The sequence below is a fragment of the Sarcophilus harrisii genome, chromosome 3 (assembly GCF_902635505.1).
Source record: "Sarcophilus harrisii chromosome 3, mSarHar1.11, whole genome shotgun sequence".
NCBI classification, from domain to species: domain Eukaryota; kingdom Metazoa; phylum Chordata; class Mammalia; order Dasyuromorphia; family Dasyuridae; genus Sarcophilus; species Sarcophilus harrisii.
This window is the reverse complement of record NC_045428.1, coordinates 592408561-592429708: the sequence shown is the minus strand read 5'-3', so window position 1 is coordinate 592429708 and position 21148 is coordinate 592408561. Positions and strand designations below refer to the sequence as shown.

The following is a 21148-nucleotide window of genomic DNA, read 5'->3' as shown; positions in this document are numbered from 1 at the left end:
CATCTCCCAGAACTCAGGCTCACAGCCTGGTTGTAGCAAGGCCACAGGCTTAAATAAGACCCAGAGACAGTGAAGGGACCTTTGCCCGGGGCTCAGGGGGAGGCGTCTGGATGGTCTGGAGCTCTTCCTGCCAATCACTGCACCCAGACCAGGCAACCGAGCACATCAGTGCTGGGGGAGGGGGGGAGGCAGGATGCCCGAGGTGTCCCCCAGCACCCTGTCCGGGAACCTGGCACGATAGGGACTGGAGCCAGTCTCCAGGCCAGAGGCCTGCTGCCAGTCCGGGCCAGGAGCCCCAAGCGCAGCAGGGACCAGCCCCAACATGGACCCAGGGCCCAGAGTCTGCCCAGCTCCCGGGTCCTGCTCCCAGCTGGGATCCCTCTGAGGGACCTGGCAGAGCGGGTGCAGCAGGAGCCTTCCCTGCTGCAGAAGCAGGGGCCGAGAAGGGCGGTCTGGGGCCCTGCTTCTGGCCTGGCCCAGGTAGTACTCCCAGTGGTTTTCTGGAGGTCTGGGGAAGGGGCCAAAGTCCAAATCCTCCACTGTCCCCTTCAAAGCCTTGTCTCCTGGCCTGGGCCCCGGCAGCTTTCTTCAGTGGAGAAGTGCAGGAGGCCGGGTCCACCACCCAAGGGCAGGAGAAGCGATGGATCTGGGTCCAAGAGCTTGGGTCCCGGCCCCGGGAGTCTGTGGTCCCCAACTCTGACTCGGAGACCCCCCGGCCCTGGGAGCCTGACCGAAGGTGGCCCGATTCCCCCTTGGCTCCCAGAGCCCGAGCTCCCGCCCCCGGCCCTTTGTCTTCTCTGCCTCTCTCTGAAGCTGAGGGAGGGTCCGGCCTGGAGTATAAGCCAGTGTATCCCTAGGGAGCCGTTACCTGTGGTGAGATTAGATCAGTCACACTGATCCCCGAGATCACGGCACTAAGCCAGGTAACCGCGGTCTCCTCCATCCCACTCAGCACCTTGTGAGAACCCTTGTCTCAGTTCAGAGTTCTGGCCCATGACGGGCTGGTCTAAGGGCAAAGGCTGGGAGGCCCAGGGGAGAAGCCATGGGAGGGCCGGCAGCCATCACTTAGGGCAGGGGCCATCACTGCCTGTTGTTGGGCCAGGGTAGAGTGGGTGGGGGCAGCAGCAGCCATCAAGGCCCAGGAGGAGGCCGGAGCGCCCCCTTGTTGGGGCCCAGACGGGGCGGATCCCGGGGGATTCATGGCCTGGTGCCCCCCAGACTGCATGGGCCCCCTAACAATTCCTGCCGCAATGGGAGGGGGCCTGGGCTCCTCCTAGGCAGGGATCAGCTCTCTCCAGCCCCTCCCGCTCTGGGGCTCCCAACCTCTGGGGGTTACTCTCAGCGGCCCACGGGGAATGAAGCGGACAGGGGGGTCTGATTCTTCCCCAGCCAGGCTGGTTTACAATAATGACTTTATTTTAACATATTTAATTACAGACAGTAAAATAGCTTGGGTGGGGCGGGGAGGGCTCTGGGCGGGCCTGGCTCTCGGCCCCTGCCTGGGGGGCTCCAGTAGACTGAGAGCCCTTGGTGGATGGAGCAGAGAGGACCCCTGACCCCCAGCCCCTCCATGGGGCCTATTGCTTCAGTGATGGGTGGAAAGGGGGCAGAGCCATGCAAACGAAGGGGGTGGGAGCGGCTCCCCTGGCCCTGCCCTTCTCCCTCCCCCGGCTCTCACCGCCTCCTCCCAGAATGCCCTGGGGCAGCAAGCCCCCAGAAGCCCCAGCCCACAAATGCCCATTGTCCTGGGGATGCAGACCCCTTGAACCAAAGTGGGGGAATAAATACAAAGTTTACAAAGTAAAAGCAGGTGGAACTCCTCGGGTCTCCAACTTCTGGGCCAGGCCAGCCTCCTGCTGGGAGCGAGGGCTGGGCCGGCGCCCGGCTCCAGGGGAGCCTCCGCCCAGGCCCCTGCGTCCCCCTCACATCATCCCCAGCTGCAGCAACGTGTTGGCGTAGGCCATGGGCTTGACATTGGGATGAGGCTGCAGGAGACCAGAAGTCCTGTCAGGGAGGCTCCTCGGGGCTCCTGCCCATGCTTTACCTGACCCCTGGCCTGTGCTCCCCGACCTCTGCTCCCTGGCCCCTGACCCCAGCCCAATCTTCACCCAGACCTACAAGCTAAGGGCACCCGGGGACTCACCACTGCTGTGAACTGGTGGAACTGGGGCCGCAGGTCAGAGCCTCGGAGGTGGATGTAGGAGGCCTTATTGCCCATCTGGTCGCTGTGGTAAGGAACAGCCACATCAGGAGGCAGAACCAGGGGAGCCCCAGAGGTGGCGCGGCAGGGGTGGGGGAGGCAGCAGGGCCTGAGGGTGGGAGCGGTCCCAGAGGGTCGGGGGGTCGGGGGGGCCCCAGCAGGGCCCGGCTTCCTCACCAGTAGTTGGGGGCAGAGAACACAGTGACGCATTTGCCGTCGTGGGCCACCTCGTAGCCCTCAGGCTTCACCTCGTGGCTGCGGATGATGTAGTCCAGCCGATTCTCCTCCAAGAAGGCCTTGGTGACGTCTGGTCCAAACTGGCAGCTCACGCCTCGCTTGCTGACCGAGCGCCCGTTCTGGAGGAGAGAAGGGTCAGAGCCGGCCCCCTGGCCTCCCAGCCCCCCGCTGCCATCTCCCCCCGCCCCCCGGGCCCCCAGCCGCCATCTCCCCCCCAGCCCCCCACCGCCGTCTCCCCCCACCCTCCGGGGACCCTGCGCGAGGTGAGCGCTCACTGACCTGGGGCTGTGGATCAGACCAGAGCAAATCGCACATGGGGCCTGTGTGAGGACGGGGAAGAGAGAGGGGCAGTTAGCAGGGCCCGGGCCCCGGACGCCTCCGCCCCAAGTCCCACTCTGGCAGGGACGTGCCCAGGGCCCCACGGAACTCACCGGAGTCGGGGGGCTGCCGATTCCGCTCGATCTTCCGGATGTCGTCTAGGGTGACCCCGTCCTCGCTGAAGAGCCCCCCGTGCATGATCTGGGGAGGCAGGAGGCGTGGTGAGGGCACCCCCCTCCCTCCCCCGCTCCCCCAGGGCTGCCCCTTGCCCCTGCCCCACAAAGGCTTACCAGCACCTTGCCGTTGATACACTGGGCCAGGGGCAGCCACTCAAATACCTCGCTGAAAAGCTCAAACATCTGGGCTGTGTATTTGGCCTTCACCTCCCCCTCAAAGCCGTAGATTTGGTTCATGTTGTCTGTCTCGTGGTTCCCTGGGGGATTTTGAGGGATGGAGGGAAGACCCTGGCTCACAGGCCTGCTGGTTAAGGCTGGGCATGGGTCGGGGCGTCGGCCCCCGGCGGGACCCCCACTAGGGCGTCACCGAGAATCTGACTACAAAGGCCTGGAGAGCGCCGGCTGCCGGAGCGAGGCCGAGGCCGCCCGGGCCCTCCTTACAGAGGCCCGGGCCGGGGGAGGGTGAGCGCCCGCCTCCCAGGGGCCCGGGGGGAGCAGGGAGCCCGGCGATGTTTCTCGAGGAACCTGGGGCTCTGTGCGCCGCCGGGGCTGAGGGAGGGACCGGGCGGCTCTGGCCCCTGCCCGCCACTGGCGCCCGCCTCTCTGTGCCCGCACCCGGCTCCCGCTTACCTCGCAGCAGGTGAAAGTGGTCAGGGTAAAGCAGCTTGAAGCCAAAGAGGGTGAGGATCACTTCTACCGAGAAGGAGCCTCGGTCCACAAAGTCTCCATTAAATATCTGTGCCGGGGAAGCTCAGGAAAACCTGCAGGGGCGGAAGGGGCCCCCAGGCCCTCCCGCCCCACTCCCATCAGGCACCACGGGGGTCCCAGGGCCAGCAGCTGCAGCCGAAGGGCAGCCCACGCGCACCAGGCCGGACAACCCCAAGGTGCCGGGGGGGGCTTGTCCAGGGGGCCGGGGAGCAGAGCTGAGGCTGGACACGAGGGCCATTGCCTGACTGCGGGGACGTCTGGGGGGGGACACTGAGCAGGGGCAAAGCTCCCAGGCTGCCCACGGGGGCCGGCGGCCCAGAAAGGATACATAGGGGTTGGTCTCCGAGGGCAGACCATTGAGCTCAAATATGTTAAGCAGGTCATAGAACTGGCCGTGGGTGTCCCCACAGACTGTAATCTTCTCTGTCTGAAAGAAAAGAGGTCAGGGAAGAGGGAGACACAGAGAGAGGCGGAGGCAGAGACCAGAGGGGGAGGGGAGAGAGATAAGAGACAGAGAGAGAGAGACAGGAGAGACAGTGGGGGGATGGGTGAGACGCCGAGATGGCCCAAAAGGGGGACAGGGAGAGATGGGGGAAGGTCAGGATAGGGGGAGGGGGTTGAAGAGACAGACAGCCAAGGGGAGACAAAACCCAAGCCGGGTAAGTGTCTGCCGGCCAGGCCCCAGCCCCACCCGCAAGGCTCCTCCCCTCCCCCTCCCCCAGGGTGCTCCCACCCCCAAACACAGAGGCACCTCTTTGAGTGTGGTCTCCACCAGCGTGGTCAGCTTGGACAGGATCTCCTTCACCTGCACCAAAATCTGAGTGGGGGGAGAGGAGCTATGAGCACAGAGGACAGCCCCGCCCCCCAGGGCCCCCTGCCTTGCTCAAGCTCCAAGCCTTACTTCCTGCCCCCCCCCACCCCTGGTCCCCGGCTCCCCCCCCCCACGGGGGCCGGGCCGGGCGGGCTCACCTGGTAGGCGCACTTCCTGTGGAGCTTCTTCTGCTCTCGGTACCACTGCATGAGCTCCTGCATGAAGGGCAGGGTGACTTTGCCGTTCTCTAGCTTGGGGCCGCTGTACTCGTCCTCGATGGCTGGGGGCAGAGGGGAGGGGTCAGCGCCCACTGTCCTGCCCCTCCTAGAGGAGCAGAGCCGGAGCTCAGGGGGCGCGAGGTCTGGGCCCGGGAGGGGGGGCTCAGAGGAGAAGGGTCCGGACCCCAGAGCAAAGGCAGGTCTTGGAGATCAGCCTGGGCAGCCTGAGGGAGCCGGCCAAAGGCAGGGCCTGGGCTCGAGCCAGATGCCAAAGGGTCTGTCACAAAGTCTGAACTCGCCATTTATCGTTCCCAAATCATCTCCTGAGACGGAGGGACCTGGCCCGGTGACGCAAGGGCCCCATCCCACGGTGCCAGGCGAGAAGACAAAGATCCATTTCACAGGATTGCAAAGAAAACACAGGCGACCCCTGAGCCCAGAAGCCGTCTCAGGGACAGCATGCCCCACCTCCCCCTGCGGCAGGGCCTCCATCCCAGCTCCGGGCCCTTCTCTCTGCTGCTGGGTGGGAATAGAGCCCTTAAGGAGACGGCCCCACACCCCGGCTGTCGTAAGGGGCCGGGGGGGCCGGCGGATGCCCACAGCCGTGTGCCAGGCCAGCGGTGGGGAGGACCCAGCAGGGCGGGCACGAGGAGCAGCAGGGACAGTGCTTAAGGAAGGTTAATGAGACAAATGACATCCCGACCGTCAGAGCTCTCCCAGAGGCCGCCCGAGGCAGGGTCTGCAACGTGGCAGAAAGTCAGAGGTTGGGCTCGAGGGCCCCGGGGCCCCTGCACCGAGCTGACAACCCGCGTTCTGGTCAGTGACAGCTGTGGGCCCCGGCGAGCCTGGGGGGACCCCTGCAACCACCTCGGCCCCAGCCTCAAAGGGCGGTTCCCCAAGGGTCGAACAAGCCACCACAAAAGGCAGGGAAGCCCGAAGCCGGCCTGGGGAGATGGGGGCTCCCCACAGGAAGACCAGGGGCGGAGGGAGCCAAGCTTGGGCTCGCAAGGGCCAGCCGCCCACAGGCCCCACGCGCTCCTTCCCACAGCCCAGCAACGGAAGGGGAGGAAGCCAAAGAATGAAGGGGGAACCAGTCCCAGGGAAGTTGCTCTAGAGCAACTGAGCTGCAAGTTGTAGGGACTCTTAACTCTAGCCTGCTTGGGGGTGACAGGGGGTGAAAGGGCAAAAAAGAATACAGAAGGTGCACGGTAAGAATCAAAGAACAACTATAAGGAAGTAAAGATGGACACTTCTGAACATAATTCAATACTTTCTTAAGCTGATCATTTGCTGTTACATATTCTGAATCCTCCCTGATGTTCTGTCAGGCACAAGACAATGTTCTTTCATTTTGCTTTATTTAGTTTTGTATTCTTTTTCTATTTTTCTTAAATTTTTTAAATAAAATAAATTCTTTAAAATTTATTTTATAAAAAAAAGGGAAAAGTAATTAAAAGCTTAAAGAGAATCTAAAGCATAATGAATAAATATTATACCATTAAAGAAAATGAACCAAAGAAAAGGAAAACTCTGTACTCTTGAGATCCTAGAACAGTAGGAAGCAACTCCAGAATAATTCAAAATAGAGATAAAAGTTTGAAGCTCAGAAATCAGAGGTAGAATGACTTTAAAAACATAAATAGCTGAGTAAGAAAAAGTGAATACCTGACAGAAAACTCCTCCAAAGCAGAGCAGAGGCTCTGAGAGAATAAACATCTCAACACAAAAATACTGAAATAGAAAACAATTTGGCAGAAGGAAAGCAAAGAGGAGCACATTCACAGAGCACATGAATTCCATAAAAGTGAGGCTATGTAAAGAAAACTTCCAGATCATAGACCTTCCAAAAGAGAACATCAAATCAAAAAGCAACAGCCTACAGGAAAGGGCATTAAGAAAATTGTCCCAAATTCTGAGTACAGACAGCAATACACAGAATCCAGAGATGGACATCAGAGAGGAAAACAAACATGCTTCAAGCTCTAGGATATATATGTTAATTGAATTTCACAGCTACAAAAACAACAAAAAATTCTGTCAAGCAACCAAGGAGAGAGCTCTCTAAATATGAAGGAAAGATTATTTGATGTTCATGAGAAATCAGTGAACCTAAGGAAACAGTATATTCCAAAAAGAAAAAGGCACTCAAGTTATAAACCAAAGCAATAGATCCTATACACTGATTGATCAATGCAAGATAAACTTTCAACAAGCTAGGTACTTGAGATATTGCTCCAAAAACAAAAAACACACAAAAGAAAGATTATTTGATCTGCAAACATCCCAAACAACAGGAACACAAGTAAATACAGTTGTATAATTAAAACAAACAACTATGTAGGGAAATCAAATCTTTCTTGTTTAGAGTTTAAAAAAAAAAAGAAAAGAAAAAGATTATGTCACAGGTAAAAGAACAAAAACTACATCGCCTTCTGCTGTGGCCGCCACTGGGGCTACAATAGCACCACGGCGGATCTCAACAAGGGCCACAAAGTCACCAAGAACGGTCTGAAGTCGTTGACGCTGCCACTGCTGTGGACGCTTGACCAAACCCACCAAGTCTGTGAGAGATAAGATCCGGGACGTGTGTGGCTTTACTCCTTATGAAAGGTAGGCCGTGGAATTGGTAAAAACCTCCAAGGATAAGTGAATCTCTAAGTTCATCCCCACCCCAAAAAAGGTGGGAATTCACACCCTGGCCAAGAGGAAGAGAGAGGAGCTCCTCAACATCCTAGCTGCCACAAGGGAGGCTGCTGCCATGAGGACTCAACTAGACCTTGCTTCCTTACCTAATCAAGATTTAACAAATTAAAAAAAAAAAAAAAAAAAATCTAGAGAACAGAGAACCACTGAACTCTTTTAAGTAACTCAGATTTTGAGATATATGAGCAAAGAACTTGTTGATTTATTCTATCTTCTCTCTGTTCTTAAATGAAGAGCCTGTGGTTAGAGGGACAGGAGAGTTGGAAGAGACCCTGGGAAGGTGCAGAAGTGGAGGGGAAGAGCATCTTCTAAAAAAGCTGTGGGAAAAGCAGTACAAGTCTTTCTTAAGCTAGAATGATGGGGCCATGGACCCCTGGAGCTGCAAGAGCCCTAACAGACCATCTGGTCCAGTCCCCTAAATCTGCAGATGGGGAAACTAAGGTTCGGAGAGAGAAAGAAACTAACGTAAGGTCACAAAGTACACCAGTAACAAGTGCTGAGTTTTAACTCCTGGTATTTTTGGTCCCTGCCTGTGAGATTTCCAGGGAAAGGCTGAGATACGTGAAGCTCTGCAGCCCGGAAGGACAGAAGTCCAAAGTGGGATAAAGCCAGAGGGACTGGGGCAAAACACATCCCAACTGGGCATTTCAGCGCTGGCTTGATCACCAAACTGACCTTAGGCAAAACCGATGCTGAGGTCCCCGGAATCCCCATCAGCATTTAGGGGGTACTAACTGGTGCCCCGGAGGCAGGAGCTTGAGCTGCATCCTGCCTCTCTACCCCCCAAACCGCTTCTTTGTCTCTGAGATCAGGTTCATTTTCACTGGTTCCCTTGGTTCAACTTCCTTAAGAGTATAGCACGGACTTGTGACTCCCTTAGTGTTTCACCAGCTCCCTGCACCATGAAATTAAAATGGGCCTCCTGGAACCTGGGAGGGAGTTTAGCAGGAGAAAAGCATGGCGGAGCTCCCAGACACCCCGAGTCTCCTCGGTGTTTACAAGGCGCCAGTTTAGCCCAGGCCGGAGTCCTGCCTCTCAGCCACGCACTACTTTCCATCCCTGAGATTCAGTCCCTTTGCCTGTACAAGGATTTGGGGTCTGGGGGTGTCGCTCCCCCATCCCATACAGATCTCCTCCCTCCCCACTGTGTGGGCATGGAGGCCCTCCTTCTCCAAGTTCATCATCCCAGGCCCCGCGCAGCTCCATGCCGAAGCAGGCCAGTCTTGGACAAGGCCTGCCCACCGCAGAGCCTGGCCTGGCCCAGGGGGTACTTGGCTCTGGGTCCCAGCTGCGGACTCCAGGCAGCTCTGAGGAGAAAGGCTGGTGCAGTAACCCAGGCAGCGGGGAGCGGGCTGGGCCGGGGATGGACTGGCCCCGAGAGGCCAGAATTAGGAGCAGCGCCAGGAGGGGAAGAAAAGTAGTCCGGGTTCTTTGTGAGCTGCACCCTGGCCTTCCTTCCTGCTGCAGGAGGAGGGGAGGAGACTGATCGGGAATGGCCCGGGGGGCCTGGACCCCTCAATCTCTGAGACCCAATAGTTCTTGAAGAAGAGCAGACAGGGCGCTGCTCCCCAGCAGTCCCTGGCCGAGAGGCCTGGGGGAGCACAGGCCGGCCCGATGTTCTTTGTTTTTGGCAGGGAAGAGGATGTTATTTGGCTAGACCCTGGGAAGCAGGATGTGAGAAAGCAGAGGATGTCTTAACAATACGGAGCTGACTGGCTCGGTCAGGCTCCAACCCCGACCACAAGGTAAAAGGAAACAAAGTTCAGACAAGGGGAGACTTCGGGACCTTCTTCTCCTGGAGACAAAGAGGAAGGATGGAGAAAGTGAGGGCAGGAAGGAAGGAAGGGGGAGAGAAGAGAGGGCAGGAAATGGAGGAGTCTGGGGGCGAGGGGATTAGGGCTGTGAGAGGAGGCCGAGCGCAGCCCCCAGAAGAGGGTCCGGGGGGCGGCTGCCAGATGGGGGGCCCTGCCCCCCCCCGGAGCTCCCGGGCTCAGCCGCTCCATCCCAAGATTCAGGTCTGCCTGCCCCAGGATCGCCAATGCCCCAACACGGAACCAGATGCTAAGAGATCCTGCTTCTCCCCCCAGGACCAGGAGGGAGACACCAACAAAGTGAGAACAGGGACAGAACACAGGGATTCTGGGAGAAACCCCCCCCCCCCCTCGGGGGCTGGGGGCTCTGACGGCTGCGTCCGGCTGTCAGAGAACCCCAAGGAGCGCCAGCGGGAGGGCCACCTGAGGCCGCAGCAAAGGCTCAGCACAGAGCCAGGGATGGGGCCCAAGAGCCAGGCTCTCGCCCCGTGGCACCTGGGCCACCTAGGACCAGAGCGGGGGCGGAGGGTGAGGGAGCAGGTGGGGGCCTACATGGAGAAAGACGGGCCGGCCCCTCCGCCCGAGCTCCACCAGCTGCCCTGTCTCGGGGACACCAGCTGGCAACATGGGCAGGCCCAGGCCCGGCTGCCCTGCTCCCCACCTTCCCCTGAGCTTGTCCCTGGGGAGGCAAGAGGGCTGTGGGAGCGAAAGGGGAGGGGAGGAGCCCCTAGGAGCAGACAGAGCACCAGAGTGATGCTGCCGCCCGCCTCGAAGGAGGCTCCCAGCTTCAGGGCCGCTGCCAAGACCCAGCTGCCAGCCCAAGCCCCCTGCCCTGGGCCCCAGCCCCGCCCCCGGGGGCAACGCGCAACTCACTCATGCTCTCAATGTCCAGGGAGTCCACGACAGAGCGCTTGTGCTCGTCCCCGGCGATGGCGCGCTCAAAGGCCTTCTGCCTCACGATCTTGTTGCACTCCTGGTACTTCATCTTGGCGTCCTTGTCATTGGGCTTCACCTTCACTACCTGGACGGGAGATGGGGAGCGTGTCAGGGAGCAGAAAGCGGGGGCCGGGCCTGACTGACTCTGAAGATGAGGAAGGAGACGGTGTGGGGGGAGGCCATGGAACCGCTTCAGAACAAGGGCAAAGGGAGAGGGGCTCCCGGCCGGGGGGAATCCTGCAGGAGGAGGCGGCAGGAAGGGCCCACAACGGCCACCAGTGGCAGCGTGCAGTCTGAGCCCAGAAGGCACAGGGAGCTGGTCCCAGGCCAAAGGGCACATCCGCCCAGTCCAGTTCTGGGTCCCAGGGTCCCAGGTGGGACCCGGGCGGGCCCAATTGGGCAGGAAGGCCCAGCTCCTGCACTTAAAGCACCCCCAGGGAAGGCCTCGGCTTGGGGCCTCTGGGTGGCAGATCCTGGTGGTTCCTGCCCAGGCCGGGGCAGGGGGCGGCTCTGCTGCCAAACACTGGAGGTTTCTGGGGTCCGAGTGCCGGGCACAGCAGCCTTCAGACGACCCAGAGGGGACGGGATCTTTTCGAGGAGGGGCAGGGAAGGGAGCCGGGGCTCCTTCCCCAACACCCACACACCCGGAGCTGGAGAGACGCAGAGACCCTGGGGCACTTCCCCAAGTGGTGCTTTGCTAACAGGACTTGGGGAGTGAGACAGAGGGAAACCGAGGCTGGAAATAAACTCCTCAAGTCCCAGACACAGGGAGCTGGAAACAGTCATTTGCCTGCTTCCGGCCCAGAGCCAGGCAGGACCCTTTGAGCTTACAGCGGAGGGAGAGGGCCCCGAAGCCCCATGACTGCCCAGGAGGTCTCAGGAACGGGGCTGTGCACATGCCAGGGGCCAGTGAGGGAAGGGCCCCAGAGGACACCCCAGAGCGCCTTTGTTCCCCACCCTCCTCCAGAAAGCCCGAGGACTTCTGGGGCCGGGGCGGCCATTTTTCCCGTCCACCTGGCTCAGGGCTGGCAGCAGGGTAAGAGACTCCTGGAGCAGGAAGGAACATCAGCGAGCCGGGGTCTAAGTCCTCTGGGCTACCAAGGTGGGGGTGGGCAGGGCCAGGGCTGGGCTCCCCACTGACACAGACATTTGTGGGGGCCTACAAGGGTGTGGAGTCAGGACAAATGGGCTTTCGCCAGTGGGGTGCAGGAGTTCCCGCCACCCAGCCCCCTCAATCCCCAACTTCCCAGGCCCCAGGGATCCCCCTCAGCTCCCCAACATGCCCCATTTCCTTTTGCACACACCAGGTTCGAAGATTCCCCAGCTCATAAACTGGAGGCTCCTACCCTGAGGGTCCAAAAGTCCCCGTGCAAATCCTTAGAGGCAAACACGCCTCCTTCCTGCAGGCCCCCGGGCCCCCACTCCTGCCGAGCATCCTCTCACCGTGCCGCCACAGGCACGGTGGCGCCCGAGTGGGGCAATGAGCCCCTAGCTGCCTCTGGGATCTGCCCCGGGAGAAGCCTGCCCCGCCAGGAGCTCCCAGAGCAGGCGGCTCAGGTGCCCCCCACGGCCAGGGAAGAGCAGCAGAGATGGCCGACAGACCCAGCCCAGGGAGCAAGGCCGGGCCTTAGAAAGGCCCAGGAGGCCAGGGGAGAAACGGCGCAGCCTTTCAGCCAAGGATCACACACCTGGCGACCTCCCGTCTACACCCGCTCACAGAAGCCAGGAGGCCCGCATGGAGAGAAACGGCATCCCGGGGCCCACGGCACACTCGGCCCGAGGCTGCTGGGTCGGGGGGGGGGGCGGGGGGGAAGGGGGCAGGGCCCCTATAATGGGGACAGACGCCCCAAGCGGCCAGCTCCTGGCTGTGTGCATGGGACACGTGCCTCCCGGAGCCCACCGAAGGCCGCAGGGAAGCTGCCCCCCCCCAAGGTCTAGAACATTGGGGGGAGGGGCTGAGCAGGGGGACACCCGCGGGCCTGAGAGCCCCCTGTGACAAAGGCCCCTGCACACCTGATGTTCGGCGCGGCGCGCTGAGGCGCCAAGACCCCAGACCTTTAGCGAGTGAGGATGTACAGCAAGACCACGGGGAGGTCTGCACACAGAACCATAGGCTCCCTGGGGGATGGAAGGGGGCGGGGGGAGTTCCCAGGGGTACAGAACAGGGGCGCCCTCCCCAGCGCCACCCGCGCTCTATCAGGGTTTTTTTCTTGGGAGGGGCAGCGATGGGGTGGGACCACATCCAGAAAGGATTGTGACAGCAACAAGACCCACGTTCCCAGGAGCACGTGCCCCGCTCTGCCCGCCGCCTCCCCGAGTTTCTGGACTCCTGGTTCTGACCACGGCAGAGCAACAACCCCCACCTGGAGCTGTGTGTCCTCTCTGGGTCAGAGATGGTTCCCTTGGGGGGCCATCAAATGGGAGCCGCTCTCAAACCTGTTCCTACGCCTGGGAACCTTCTGTGGGGCCCCTTCCCCGGGCCTCGGGGCCCCTCCTGGCGGTTGGGGAAGAGCCCCCCGCTCCGGCCCACGCCCCCTGACCCCCTGCGGCCCTTCTCGGGGCCCGTTCCCCCTCCCTTGGGAGGGGGCGCTGTGTCTGGGCCCTCCCCAGCTCCGGAACCCCCCTGGCTCCCCCGGGGGAAGGGGGGGTGACTCACCGTCTCGTAGTCCCGCAGCGCGGCCTTGAACTTGCCCAGGGCCATGTTGCTGGTGGCCCGGCGGTAGTAGCCCTTGATGTACTTCTTGTCCAGCTCCACGGCGCGGGTGGCGTCTGCCAGGGCGTAGCCGTAGCACTCTGTCCGGAGGTAGGCCAGGCTGCGGTTGCCATAGTAGATGGCGTTGTTGGGGTTCAGGTCGATGGCCTGGCTGTAGAACTTGACCGCGTTCTCGTAGTCCTTGCCTGGGCGGGCGGGAGAAGGGCCGGTGAGAAGCCGCCTCCCCTTGCGGATGTCGCAGGCGCTCCCACGGGTCACTCCAGGCCCCCCGGCCTGGCTCTCCCACCTGGAACCCAAGGGGGCCGGGAGAGGCCGAGGCCCCCGAGCCGGCGCCGCCCCAGCCAGGCCTCTGCTCCCTGGGGGCCGCAGGTCCCGCCTCCCACCGGAAGCGCTGCTCATCCTTTCGGCCAAAGTCACCCAGGAACCTCGGGGGGAGACGGGGCTCGATGTCTGGCCCCGTGGGGACGGGGGAGGGGACACCCATGGCCCCCCCCCCACCCTCCCTCTCACCCAGAGGGCCCGAGCTCCTCTAGGGCCGCAGGGGGCAGCTCTGTCTGAGCGGAAAAGTGCGGATGTGAGAGTGTGTGACTGTGTGTGAGAGAGAGTGCACAGATACACGCTGGGGGAGGCACAGCCAGAGAGCAGCTGGTCTGAAAAAGAGCCGGGGGTTTCAGTGGACCCAGAACTGAACAGAGGGCCTCCCCACAGAAGGCTCCTCCCGGGGGGGAGGGGCCAAAGGCCAGCCAGCCTCTCAGCGCGGGCGGCCCCGGGTCAGTGCCCAGCTCCTTCCTCACCCGCCACGCTGGAGGGAAGCCCACCCTCCGCAGGGGCTCCTCCGGGCCCGGCAATGTGCCTCAGAGCTCACCCTCCTCCCCGGAGCACCGCAGGATTGTGAGCCTCTTGAGGCACATTGAGAATGTTGAGAATGTCAACCTTCGGGCCCACCTTAAACCTCCCTAGTGCTACCAGAGTGACTCCAACCTCTGCCCGTCCCCCCGGGCCCTGCCCCGGCCTCCTTCCCGGGGGCCCCCGCCCTGGGGCTCTGGGGCAGGCAGGGGCTGGAGGAAGGGGTGCCCGGGTCCTGCCTGGGGACCTTCTCTCCAGCCCAAGACCGCTGAGCCAGAGGAGAGACGCCCAGAGGAAATCTGGGCAGCGCGTCGGGCAATCTGAGGGGGCGGAGGCCAGGCTGGGCAGGGCCAGGCGCTATCTCAGGGTTTCCGGGAGGTGACACCCAAGAAGCAAGGATTTCCCCAGGGACGGCGCAGAAAGGGAGCAGCTAGTCTGGGGGTCACGGGCGGGGGAAGGTCAAGGGGAGAGGTCACTTCCTGGTCACACTGCACGGAGGCTGTGAAGGGGAGATGGCAGGAGGACTGAGGTACAGGGGGAGGTGGGGGCAGAGGTCATGAGGGCAGAGCCAGGTTCTAGATGACCTCCTCTGGGCTGCTGCTTCCCCTCCTCGTGGTTTCGAGTGTCTTGCTTGACAAGGATATGCTCAGAAGGCGGGGGTACAGAAGGCACCCCCAAAAGGCACAGGGCAGCGCCTCCTTCCCACCTGTCTCAATTTCCTGTGGCCTCCCCCTCCTTTTCAGACTCAGCTATTTCCTGTTGGGGTTTGATGGGGGTTGATGGTAAAAGAAGGGTATCCCCTCCCTCCCCCATTTGCATTGTTAACTTACAGAAAGTGGAGGGGGGAGGAACAGCAGGCCCAGGGGGCTTGCCCCGGGGCCTCAGTTTCCCCACCTGTAAAGGGGCCCTGGTCCCCTCCCTGCTGTGTGGGAGGGTGCTGCCTCCCACGGAGGATGATGTCACTGCGGACACGCCCCCTTCCCTGGTGGCTCCCTCTCTGGCAGGCCACTGGGCCACCACCTGTCTGTCCTGACTTAGAAGCTCCATGTATCCCCTCAGCTTTCTCCGGAAACAGAAGATGGGGAAACGTGGGCGTGGGAGCCACCTCTCCCTCCAGGGCCCCAGGAGAGCAGCAAGGAGAGCCGGGGACAGGCCGCAGCCCAGCCCAGGGTGATGGGGGGAAGCCCCAAGTTCAAGTCCTGCCTCGGCCTCGGCCTGGCCAGGCCACTTTTTCCTACGTTCCTGTTTCTAAGTCCCTTCTCCTAGTCTGGGCTCGGGGCTGGCCAGGCCTGTCACCATCAGGTGCCCCTCCCAGCTCCCTGCCGGCTCCCTCTGGAACAGTACACAAGCCCCCTGAGAGCCCCATCCTCCCAGTTCCCCAGCACGCTCCCTCTCTCCTCATGGCCCCCTCCCTCCCCATAGCTGCCGATCTTGGGCCCTTTCCCCTCAGCTCTTCCCCTGGCTCCCTATTTAGCCATCTCCCCCCTGGCTCCTCATATCGACCCATGGTTCACTATGTGGCAACCTGCTACCGTGCTCCAACCGCTCCCACCTTTCCCCATGGCTCATTATCTGGCAAGCCCATGTCTTCACATGGCTCACTATGTGGCAGCCTTCACACTTCCCTATGGCTCGCTTTCTGGCAGCCATCAATAGGGCACAATATGTGGCAATCTTCCCATTCCCCCCCACACACAGCTCACTATCTGGCAACAGACCGGCTCACCATGTGGCACATTTCCCTATGGCTCCATTTCTGGAAGCAGTCAATATGGCTTACTGTGTGGCTCACTATCTGGCAGCGGTCTCCTCGAGTCTCTTAATGGCTCACTATGTGGCAACCTTCACGTTTCCTGATGGCTCACTCTCTGGCAGTAGTCAATTTTCCCATTTCCCCCTATGGCTCACTATCCGGCAGCAGACCGGCTCACCATGTGGCGACCTCCACAGTTCCCTATGGCTCTCTATCTAGCAGCAATCTTGATAGGGTTCATTATCTGGCAACTCTCCGCATTTCCCGGTGGCTCACTATCTGGCAGCAGTTTCCTCATGTCTTCACACGGCTCACTATGTGGCAACCTTCACACCCCCCCCTTCCTCCCGCCACGGCTCACCGTCTAGAGCAGTCTCCCTGCGGCTTACCAGGTAACACCACTTTCCCTTGGCTCGCTTTCTGGCAGCAAGCAATAAGGCTCACTCTCTGGCAACCTCCACATTTCCCCATGGCTCACTATCTGGCAGCACTCTTCATACGGCTCACCATGTGGCAACCTCCACATTTTCTCACGGCTCACTATCTGGCAGCACTCTTCCTATGGCTCAGAATGGGGCACCCTTCCACATTTCCCTATGGCTCACTATCTGGCAGCACTCTTCATACGGCTCACCATGTGGCAACCTCCACATTTTCTCATGGCTCACTATCTGGCAGCACTCTTCTTGCGGCTCACAATGTGGCACCCTTCCGCATTTCCCTATGGCTCACTATCTGGCAGCACTCTTCCTATGGCTCACAATGTGGCACCCTTCCGCATTTCCCTATGGCTCACTATCTGGCAGCAGTCTCCTCATGCCTTCAGATGGCTCAGTATGTGACAACCTTCTCCCCATTTCCCCAAGGCTCCCTCTCTGGACAAGATCTCCACCTGTCTCCCCAGGTGGCAGCATCCTCCTCGGGGCACCCTCTGCGGGGCGCCTCCCCTGTAATCTCCCCACGGCTCCCTATCTGGTAGCGCCGGTGTCCCGAGTCTCCCCGTGGCTCCCTATCTGGCAGCGCCCTCCAGCCTCCCTCCTCCCCCCGCCCGCCCGTTGCCATGGCACCGCCCGCCCGTCCGGCGCCGCCGCCCTCCCTCCAGCCCCGGGGGGCACCTTTAAAGTACTCGTTAGCCTGCGTCTTGAGCTCCTCAGCCCGCTTCAGGGTGCCGTCTGCCGGCGGCTCGTCCCGGGGGGGAGGCGCACAGCCAGGCCGCTCGCCCTCCGCCATCGCCATGCCGCAAAGCGCGCCTACCCCTCCACCGCCACAACCCAGGCAACGGTCGCCGGCAACTGTCGTAAAACGCCCGCCCGCCCCTCTTCTCCCTCTTCCTTCCCTGCCCTTCGCTCAGTGCGCCGGCCTCGCACACCGACCTCCCGTGCGCATGCGCACCGCTGACCCGGGAGGCCGCACATTCCCCCCGGGGGAAGGAGGCGGGGCCTCGGCTGCGAACCATCGAGAGTCAGGAGGACCCGATTGGCTAGACCGGCCCCGGGGCGTCCCGCCAGCCGTAGAGAGACCCTGAGGCTTCTAGAACGTCTAGAGCCGGCTGGAACCTCTCAAGACGGTGTATCCCCCTTTAACTGGTCCCATTACCCGGACGTGCACAACTGAGGCGGGAGGGGAGATTTAGCTCAGAACCCGCCAGCGAGGCCGGGACAGGACCGGGAGCCAGGACCAGAAGTCCCGGAGGGCTTCCTGGAGGAGCCGCTCATCACCCGTTTGTTTATTTCCGTGACCTTTTCCCGAGAGGTCATCGGTGCCTCGTGGCGGGGCTGCTTCAGTTCTGTGCCGACCAGCGGCGTCCGACGGCGGGCGTCCCTCGGTTAGCCCCCCACGGAGCTCTCTGCACGCTCGCCGGGGGTCCCTGGCCGTGCCCTGCAACCTTCCCGGCTCCCTATGGCCCTCGGGGTAGAACGCGGAGATTTTCCGGCCCTGGGGCCTTGCCTGGACTGGCCGCGTGTCCCCTCCCCCCCTCCCCCTCCCCCCCATCCTTATTGACTGGATCTGCCTGGGGCTTCGTGGGGGCCGGCGGCCCTGCCCAGAGGCCCCGGGCCAGGCTTGGCTCCGCTCCGTCCTGTGCCCCTCCCCCTCGGCCCCTTACACAAAGCAGGCGCTTCCTGATGCCGGGTCCCCCAGGGGCCGATCCGTGGCCTCGTGTGGGGCCCCGCACGTGCTGACGCGGGGGAGGAGGGGCCGCCGGGGCGCGGGCCGCAGGAAGAAGCCGCGTCCGCTGCAGAAAAGCCCCCCAAGACTCCGGGGAACTGATTCGGGGGGAGGTCGCCGCGGGGGACGAAGAGCGGGCATAAGAACCGGGCTGGGGGCGCCCGTAGCGCGCCCCCCAAAGGGGAGAGGATGTGGCCCTGCCCCCTCCGGGCGGGGCCGGGGCTGCGGGCCTCGGGCCTCGGGGCCCTGCTTGTGAAGCGCGGGCGCAGCGAGCGGCCTGTCGGCGTCAGCTGTCCTTGCCGTAAATGGGCGCCCTTTCCTGGGGGGGGGGGCCCGCGGGCCCGGTGGGTGGGGGGGGGGGGGGGGGCTGAGCCCCGCTCCCAGAGGCTTGCTCGGGTCGGGACCCCTGCCGGGGGGCGAGCCCTCCAGCCCAGGAGGGAGGGGGCGCGCGCACCCACGCACGCGCACGCACACACCCACGCACGCACACACCCACGCACGCGCACACACACACCCACGCACGCGCACACACACCCCCTCCCTCTCAAGTGTCAGACGCACCTTGACGATGGGCGGGATGCGCAGCCCACGTGACAACTTAGCGGGCCTGGAGTTCGGAGAGAGGTCACGCGGCCCCCGGGCGAGGTCAAGGCAGCGGGGGCGAGGCTCCTGTCAAGCAGCAGTCTCCCAACCAGGGGAGAAGAAGGGGGGAGGGGGAAGAGGAAGGAAGGAGAGAAGGGGAAGAGGTTCTTCTCCGTGACTCACTGGGGATGCGGGGAAGACTTGCTGTCGGCCGGTTCTCGCAAGACTGGCAGCCTCGACTGGCAGACCGCCCTTGAAACCCCAAAGCCACCAAGCCCTCCCCTGACCCATTAAGCCCATGTTCCGGAAGCTCCAGCACCAGTCCCTGCCCCCAGGAGCTTCCATTCTAGAAGGGGGAAGATAACCGTGGGGGGTGGGGGCAGAGAACAAAGGGTTCTGTTCCAATTCAGGCCTCCAGGCCCCTCGGCGCCCCAGGAGCGACTTGCGGCTTTTAGAGTACCTCCACCCTTGACTGTTCTCTGGTGTCTTTTGGGTTCCCGTTTCCTAGTTAGGTTCCATTTGCCCAGTTTGACTTTAATAGCCGTGGAGACCAAGTAAAGGCCCCTCCGTTTCTCACCCAAAGAAGGGGAGGCGGGAGAGGGGCAGGGAGGGCCGCGGGGCCCAGTGGGAACCGGCCCTGGAGCGGCGGCTCCTACTGCTGATTGTTGTCTGCCCTTGACCTTGGGAAGGGGACGTCCCGGGGGTTGGATTTGGGGGGTGGGGGGCGGTGCAGGCACCGGGCCCAGGGCCCTCACTCAGGATGACGGGAGACGGCCCCGGATGCCCCGGGAGCCCTTGCCCTCTTAGTCTAAGGCCTTTCCCAGCTCTCCGTTTAGCTGAGGCCCCTTCGGTGATTAAGGCTGGCTAAGAAAGGAGGCAAAGAATGGCCTCTTTTACCCAGACAGGAAAGAAAGACTCAGTCCGGGAGGAACCGACGCTCTGGGTTACCGGCCAAAACAGCAGCACTTCTGAACCATGGGAACGACGACCCCTGGGACTTTGCTGGGACCCTTGTTGGCCGATCAGTGAGAACCAGAGTGCCTGGGGTTCAAGGCCTGGTCCCTAAGCTACCCCACACGGGCCGCACTACGCTCTCCCACAGATCCGAAGGCACCCACGACCTTGCCCCCGTGGACCTTTCCCTGACAACAGGCAGCACCTTGTGCCTCTACTTAGGAACATCCACCCGTGTTTAGAGAGTTTCCAAAGCACTTTACACGAGTTCTTTCATTTACTCCTCACAACCTGAGGGAGGCTGATGCTCCGGTTACCCCCATCTTAAAGATGAGAAAGACGGAGTCGGCTGGGCTCACACAGCCGTGTGTCTCCAGGTAGCATTTGACCTGAGGTCTTCCTGAGTCCAGGCCCAGTGCTCTAACCACTACACACCAGTTACCTCGCTCTCCATCCATCCATCCATAACTCTTCATCTACTAGCATCTATCTATCCTCCACAGCTATCTCTCTATCCATCCAACCAATCTATTTATCCTGTTTATCTATCCATCCACATCCGTCTATCCTATCTACATCTATCTAGTCTATCTGTCCATCCAAAACTCTCCATCCATAGCTTTTATCATCTATCCATCAACATCTATCTAGCCTGTCTATCTGTTCATCCACATCTATCTATCTATCTTGTCTATCTACAGACATTTAACAGACACACAATAAAAGGGGTAAATGAAAGCCCCTCCCCCAACCTATCACCAACCTTTCCGGCTTATTCTAGCATTGTTCTCTTTGGTTTGGTCAAACTGGACCCCACACATTTGACCTTCTGCTTCTAGTTCCTGCCCTTGGCCTTCTGCACACGGGATCTTCTCCCAGAATCCCTAGTTTTCTCCCATGATCATTTCCAATGCTAACTCCTCCTCCACGTGAGGGCTTTCTGACCCCGAGCTCCTTCTCTTCTGAGCCCACTCCCCAAATCTCCAAATTCTAATGCCTTCCCCATCATCTCCTATTGGGGCAGCTGGGTAGCACAATGGACAGAGTCCTGTCCTGGCATCAGGAAGACCTGAATTTAAACCTGGCCTCAGACACTTCCTAGCGGTGTGACCCTGGACAAATCACTTAAATCTGTTTGCCTCAGTTTCCTTATCTATAAAATGAGCTGGAGAAGGCAAACCATTCCAGTGTCTTTGCTGAGAAAATCCCAAAGGGGGCAGTCAGAAAATCGGAGCGTGATTGTAAATAACAGAACAACAGTGATCCCGTCGATAATTTGCTTTGCATTTGTGTGCATGTCTCTCCATTAGATTTGATAAAAGGGACTGCACTTTGTCTTTTTTTTTTTTTTTTTTTTTTTGGTATCACAAGCATTTAGCACGGTACCTGCGTAAAACAAATGTTTATTGATTTGTGATGCTTCTGTCTCCCAGAGGCAAAGTGCTTACACTTCTTGTCTTCCTATTTCCAGCATCTAGAATGGAGTCTGACATCCAGAGAGTACTTATATATATATTGCTCAATTGATAACCCTTAGCACTATCCCCTTGGGGAGGAGGGGGGTTAGGATTATAATAACAAAATCAAAAGACAAGCATTTAGTAAGCACCTGCTGTATTCTGGGCACTTGGGTTAAAGAGTCCCAGCAGAGATAAGCATAATACACACATGATCTGTAAAAAGCCCGTTGCAAACTTGATAGTTTATATAAATTCTAATTATTATAAAGACCAGATTGCAAATTCAAATCCTGCCTTCAGCACAACCCATGTCTTCTCTGGGCCTCAGTTTACCTGTCTGTAAAAATAAAGAGGACTAGATCTGTGACCCAACTACGCACAGCGGAGGAAAGGGCACAACACAGAGATGTAAGGAGACAGGAAGCAAGTTATATATATCACAAGGAAATGACAAATCACACAGATGGAGTCAGCTGCAGGACATTAAGCAAATCATTTCCCTTCCTCAAACCTCAGTTTCCTCATCTGTAAAGTGAGGGGGTTGGGCTAGACCAAA

The 21148-nt window shown here is 60.3% G+C and overlaps 1 protein-coding gene across 1 annotated transcript; it reads right to left on the bottom strand.

Moving 5' to 3' along the window:
• Positions 1-1373: 1373 nt before the first annotated feature.
• PPP5C (protein phosphatase 5 catalytic subunit) lies at positions 1374-16811 on the bottom strand. Its single transcript, XM_031963880.1, has 13 exons — positions 16546-16811; positions 12775-13016; positions 10056-10203; positions 4609-4730; positions 4391-4456; positions 3968-4066; positions 3562-3667; positions 3046-3188; positions 2869-2956; positions 2717-2757; positions 2378-2556; positions 2144-2225; positions 1374-1985 (listed from the first exon to the last, which is right to left on the bottom strand). Exons 1-13 carry the CDS (start codon positions 16664-16666, stop codon positions 1923-1925), a joined length of 1500 nt encoding a protein of 499 aa, XP_031819740.1. The 5' UTR covers positions 16667-16811; the 3' UTR covers positions 1374-1922.
• Positions 16812-21148: the final 4337 nt, after the last annotated feature.